Genomic DNA, 6,571 nt, shown 5'->3' with positions numbered 1-6,571 from the left:
GTCTCTAAGATTACTGCAGTGCGGTTGCAAACATAAGTGTTCCAGGTCCGGAGAGGAGACCAACAATTGATTCTGGAAATAGGAACAGTTAATGATTGCTTGACCAGGGAAATCAACTTAGAGAGCAAATGGGCTGTGTTTAGCATATTAATTGTTGACTGCGACGCAACTGTAGATGACGGCAGCATATGCCTGGAATGATGCATCTGAAAATCCGTGCAGTTCCATTGCTTGAAGCGGTGCTGATATGTATCGAGGAACTCGACAGGTTTCAAATAAATGCATTTGCGATACGAACTGTTGCCACCGTGTACATAATTTGGGAGGTAGTACCTCATTCCAATCGACAGAGCTCAGCCAGCTATCTTGAAAGAGAATATTTAGATACACAGTTGTGGGTGCAAGCAAACCCAGCGGATCGTAAATCTTTGCTAGTTCCGAAAGCAGGATGCGTTTCGTAAGAGCGGTTGTAATTCCGGGGATTTCTAGCTTGAAGAAAATACAGTCAGCTTTTGGATCCCAACACAGTCTTAGCACTTTAACAAATCGAAATGAACTGTCCTGTCTCCTGGGGCAACGACTTCAATAGGTCGTAACTGCTTAAGAACGCGAACGGCGAGGAAAGGCGATGGAGCTAAACCATAGGTTACGGTCAGCAGTCGATAATGATCCAATCATTTCTCCAAACTATGCATTGATACTGCTTGTGTTCGTCTGGAACCAAAATGCCTCTAAACATCTTTTCAATGTCAGGGCAAAATACATAAAGATGCTGACGGAAGCGAAGGCATACTCCAATTAAATCCATTTGAATAGGTGGGCCTATGTGCAGTCGTGAGTTAAGCGAAGGACCCTTGGAGTCCTTTCCTGAGCCACAATCATTACAGCTGCCTGTAATAGCCCAACCAAAATTAAAATGTAGTGCAATAAGGTATTCAGTACCAAACTCTCGGCGATGTCCAGTATAGATGTTCCACAGTTGATCAGATAGACTAAAATAACGTCGATTTTCCCCGGTGATCCAAACGTAGGGTCAGCTAACGGTAAGTTGCGTCCAGACAGGAGTGGTGGATTTGACCTGCTGAGCGGGAATCAAGGAATTCAGAGAAGTCTTAATCAGGCCAGAGACCTCCAATGAGGCAGTCGTGGTCCTTGAAAGCAAAGTGAAGCTAGCGCGACCTGGCTAACTCCAGCCGGGTTACCACCTAATCCAACAACTGAGATGCGAGCATGCGTGCGTGGATGGTTTTTGTTGATCCAGTATCGAGCAATAACCTACATGAGGTCTTGTTGCCACATGTGCCACTTACAATGGCTACAATAGTTGACAGTAAGGCTTGGTTGTGGGCCCTCTCCACAGAATGATGGCTGACAGCAGCAGTATTCATACCAGCTTCAGGATCAATCGAAGGAAATATATTAACCTCAGCCGCAGATATATGGGCGGAGGCCAGCGGAATCGATCTAGACTCTTCCGGGTGGACTAGCGTGTGATGCTTAGCGTTGCACTGACGAAAAGTGTTCGAAGAATTACAATTCTTGACTTGATGAGATCGACTTAGGCAATTAAAACAAAGCTTAGTATCCCTGGCAAAGGTAAAGCGATTTACGACATCCAGGGCTTTGAATGCAGTACATGCGTATATATTGTGCTGTCCTTGACAATATATTCAGTCGCGAAGACTGATTTGATCCACTTGCATGATAAGCGGTTTGGCGGCTTCTACTTTGGGCTGGTCTTGGGGGTTGCATTACGTGTACATTTTGACAAGACTCCAAAGTATCACAATGCGCAAAAAGAAAAGCGAATAGATCATTTATGGTGACGTCTTCCTTGGACGACACACTGCAGTTTGCCCAAGCTTGTTTGATTTCGGCTCCTAACTTGGATAGCAAAATATAAATTAGCCACACATCTGTCACAGGCTGTCACAGTTTAGCGCGTGTAGGCCTCGAATACATTCGTCGGCAGAGTCAATTACCCTACGTAACTCTGCGGTATTCAAATTGTTAGCGGTTGGCAACAATAGAAAATTTTGAACAAATGTTCGAGCGATTAGCGTTTTCTTGTTATAACGATTTTCCAATTTATCCCACGCATCTTGGTAGTTATCATTTCTAACGGCAATATGTTTAATTAAGGAAAGTGCTTCCCCATCTAAATAAGATTTCAGATAATGAAACTTTTGGCACTTGGAAAGCTTTCGTTATTATTCACAATAATGATAAATGACCGATCTATTTTTCAACAGGGCTCATATCATCAAACTTCCGATTGACTTATGAATTAAGAATCCATTAGTTTGGCTTACAATTCACAAAGCTGCCCGTCTAACGCTTATATATCTAAAAAATGTATATTAATGTATATGTGCCGTTGCAGATCAGCGGTCAATGCGTATGCATATGTTTAGAGGCGGCGCAAGCAGGGGACGCGCATGAGAGAGAGAATGTTATGCTCACATGGTAAGCGAATGATCGGCCGCGCATGCAGACATGCCGGCTCAGTATTTAGGATGTTCAAACCATACTCCGCACTTAAAGTGCTCGGTATATTAGGACATAAACATATGTATGCCACAATGTTGCAGTGATATAAGTGGTACAGTGTGTACCCGATATTTGAGCAAACTACAAAACATAAAAAAGACGTTCAAAATATAGACAAAAAAACATGTATTATTTCAAATTAATACAAAAAGAGCAGTTTAACAAGTAACTTTTTTTTATAATAACGCCAATTTTAGAAGATACCATAAGCTTCAAAATCTATTACAAATATTTCAAATTTGTATACGTAATAAATGAATGAATCAACCACTTCAAAGTTCGGTTTTGTTGTGAAATATTCGCGATGCGCTCAAACTGCGCTGTGCACCGGCTCAAAACTTCAATTATCTTTTTAGAAAGAACCGTAAGATATCCAGAAAAATGAAGTTTGCCATGAAGAAGCTTGGACATTTTAGAAACGATTTTTTTTTACTTTTGGGCTCATCTAAATCCGCATCTAAAGCAAATGGGTGAGTTACATACAGGCTTACCGCTCTTAAACGACTAAGATTGTTTAAGGATTATTTATAGTTGCCGAAAACCGCCCAATGGCAGTTGGTTGCAAAGAAATCTGGGCTTTAACTGTCGAGGGGCTCTGCCGCTAAAAGAGTTGGCTGCTCAACCACGTGACTTCAACGAACGGGTTCCAGCGACGTTACGGCCGATGAAAACTTCCTCTCCGCCAAAGGAAACGTTCATGTACCACCAAGAAAATCGTTTTTATTAGTGCGTACACACTAACTTACTTTATGAACTTTGTTTTTTCTCGAGTGCTGTTTCACTTGGAACATACGGATCCGCATTTTGGCAGCTAAGTAGTTTGGCCTACATTTCGGGCCTCGCCATTTTCTATCTTGCTGTCAAATGGGAGTCATTGGACGGTCCAAACCCGGCTAAGAGAATCACCAGAGCGAACAGGGATTCATTCTGGGGATACCCTGCCTAAGCTATCGATAATTCCCTTGCATCTACTTCTAGCCGGTTCCAACTTGAAATGCAACAGATTATTACTTTGTCGTTGTTTATTTTGTGACATCGCCAATATAATAACTCTGTAAATAACTTCAAAAGTTGGTTTGTTTTACTTATTAAATTTATTTAAACTATCATGGCTCTTACTTGCTAAGCAACTCATCCATTCGAGTATAAACTATCACCTGTCTCTGTTGTGGGAACTGAGATAGCTCTCCGTTCTCACTCGCACCTGTTCCCCCGCCATCCATGTTTCTTAATCCACCATTCCCTTTTCATTACTATCCGTCTATTGCAATTTTGACGGACATATGTACACACATATGTACGTATAAATTTACACAACAATATGGCAAATAAATTGTAAGAACATATAATTTTGACTTAAATAAGTAAACAACTAAATGAAAATGGACGTTTTAAAATACATTAACAATAGAGAAATATTTATAGAAGTAAGTAGGAAATACACTAATTTATTTTAAAGATGTACAAAACTTTCTCGAGGTTCTTCATTTGGCTGTAGATTACCTAATTGCGAATATTGATGATAAACAAACTCTGCGTTCTTGTCACAAGTATGGATTTCAAAATGCAAATGACTTGCTTTTAGTCACACAAAAGATGTCAAATTATTACAAGAATTTCAATTTATTGAAAAGTGAAAACATAACTACATTTTCTTACCACACTCTAGAAATGTCCAGGCTTATGCCAATTGTAGTGTCTGCACGTCAGCCTGAATTGAAAAGACATATAAATTATTGGGAGTACTCAAAAAATCACAACATTGTTGAATCTTTCGGATGGGATGCACGGCTTATATTAGGTGACGGAAGCTATGCCCAAAATGTTAATCAAATAACAACATTGAGTTTGCGTTTCGTAAGGTTTCAAAATGGATTGGTTCTTGAAATTAATAATGTCAAGTTAAATGATTTAATTTATTTACTAGAAATATCGTTAACTGAAATTAAAAATTAGGAAACATAAAATTGTATTAAATATAAAATAAAAATTGATAAGAAAAATGGTTGGGAAGACTTAAAGAATTTTATTTAAATTTAATTTAAAACAAAAAGAAGCTCTATTGTAGAGTGTCGCGACAAAAAAATATTGCTTACTGTCTTACGCAAGTTTAAACCATTAATTTTTCTAGCAGAAATTGACGCAGCGACACCATATGCCAGAAAAATCACGTTTAATAGCTTATGGTGACGACACTACCTAAGTGTTGGCTCATAACCTACATTTCTTACTGAATCGCGTAATGATGTTCCAATTTGAAATATTTTTGGGAAATCGATTTATATTGGCACAAATATGTTATAGGAGGTCAATCGAATACATACATTTTAATATTATGGACCGCAGTTCCAGTTATTAGGTTCCGCAGTTTAAGGGCGTGGCAGGATGAAAACTGTTGATGAGTTGCAATGGCATCTCTTAAATACGTATTCTTAAGCACATTTCTAGCCCTTATACATAGTTCCCGAGATTTTTGCGTCGCTAGATGTGAAAATATCGCATTGGGGGAATCATAAAAACCTTCATGCTTAATTTGACATATCATACATAACACCTATAGTTACCGAGATACTTTTTCTACAAAAAGCAAAAACCGTCTTTTGAGCTTGGTAGGCGTAAGAGTGGGTAGGACCCGATAATGGTACCACTGTAAGATGTGCTGGCATCATAAGATTATACATACTTAATTTGAACTTTCAAGCTCTAATAGTTCCTGAGACTTAAGCGATTTTAGTTTTTCGTGATTTGTGGGCGTGGCGGGATAAACTTACGCTGCGTATGGACCTCAAGAATCTTCACGCTTAATCTCAACTCTTATCTCCTATAGTTCCTGAGATCTTAGCGTTCATACGGCCAGACGGACGGACAGACAAGATAGGCTAGCTCCGAGATTTTCGCATTTTTGGTTTTTCGGGTTTTGAGCGTTTGAGTGGGCGTGGCTTGATCGTAAGAAAAACAATTTGCATTGGGAGTATCATAGAAACCTACATGCTTAAATGGAGCTATCTATCACTTATAGTTACCGAGATATATCCTTTTCTACATAATGAAAAAACCCTCCTTCGAGTTTGTGAGCGTTAGAGTTAGAGCTGTAAGGAATTCGATTTTTAAATCGATTTAATAGATCTTTTTGGATGAGCGAAAAAATCGATTATTTTTTTAGGGAATCGATGCATTGACAAAAAAAAATTAAGTAAGCGAAAAAATTAACAAATATTAATCACTTCCAGAATCAGTGTGTTGGTGTTGAGGAAAGAAAGAGAGATATTGATAACTATGTTCGTTTTTCAAATAAATAATGTAGATTGTTGTCCGCGCTGGATGCATAGTCACCTTGAAATCCAAAGACGTAGACAAGCTTATACTCACAATTTAAAACCAATGGGTTTTAAATAAATAACCAGAAACATTGACCTCAAACAATTTTTCTTAACGAATTTTTTTTGGTTTGTAACTGTAAAATCGGTGCTTTCCTTACCATTTTTAAGCAAAAAGTACTTTTTCATTAAACGATTTTTTTTTCGTTTTCGATGTTAAATAGATTTCATGGATGTGCCGAAATGCAACGGATTCTAATACGGCATACTGCAAGTCTACATTAAATCCAAAAATTGACATGATTCGTGCACATGGAAAAAACAAAAACACATATGTACATATGTTGCCATGATTACAAGATACCTGATAGTTGGCTTATCAGGTCGAATGCAGCATATGAAGCACAGGGAAGCGAAATTGAAATAATAAACGAAATAGACAACATTTTATTTGAAATAAATGAAAACTAAGAAAAGTATGTTTGTCATGTTTTTTGTCCTAAAAAATCTCTGTCCTTGTTTTGTCATTTTTTTTCGATCATCTGTCCATTTTTTGTGTTGGGGCGCAGGCATCACTGTCTACAATATAAAATATACCTAATACATCAGGTAAAAAGAATGCCATATTTTGAAGCTGTGATCCTCCGAAATGTAGTAATTTGCCCATGTGAGGCCTTATAACCTACATTTCTTCATAAGTAGCC

At 38.3% G+C, this 6,571-nt stretch overlaps 1 protein-coding gene across 3 annotated transcripts; it reads left to right on the top strand.

Moving 5' to 3' along the window:
* Positions 1 to 3,586: 3,586 nt before the first annotated feature.
* On the top strand, positions 3,587 to 6,346 carry LOC108113882. Of its 3 annotated transcripts, none has more exons than XR_001772725.2 (2): positions 3,587 to 3,977; positions 6,092 to 6,346. XR_001772725.2 is itself a non-coding variant. In XM_017224587.2 (2 exons), the coding sequence occupies exons 1-2, from the start codon at positions 3,927 to 3,929 to the stop codon at positions 4,504 to 4,506; spliced, it is 528 nt and encodes a 175-aa protein (XP_017080076.1). In that variant the 5' UTR covers positions 3,812 to 3,926; the 3' UTR covers positions 4,507 to 4,542. The 3 variants fall into 3 exon arrangements, 2 of the variants coding, with proteins under 2 accessions (XP_017080076.1, XP_017080077.1); XM_017224587.2 differs by lacking the exon at positions 6,092 to 6,346 and adding an exon at positions 4,030 to 4,542 and having other exon boundaries at positions 3,812 to 3,977; XM_017224588.2 differs by lacking the exon at positions 6,092 to 6,346 and adding an exon at positions 4,049 to 4,544 and having other exon boundaries at positions 3,816 to 3,977.
* Positions 6,347 to 6,571: the final 225 nt, after the last annotated feature.

Source organism: Drosophila eugracilis, unplaced genomic scaffold, assembly GCF_018153835.1.
Source record: "Drosophila eugracilis isolate 14026-0451.02 unplaced genomic scaffold, ASM1815383v1 contig_526, whole genome shotgun sequence".
Classification (NCBI taxonomy): Eukaryota; Metazoa; Arthropoda; class Insecta; order Diptera; family Drosophilidae; genus Drosophila; species Drosophila eugracilis.
The sequence above is the reverse complement of the archived record's forward strand: the minus strand, read 5'-3'. Positions and strand labels throughout refer to the sequence as shown.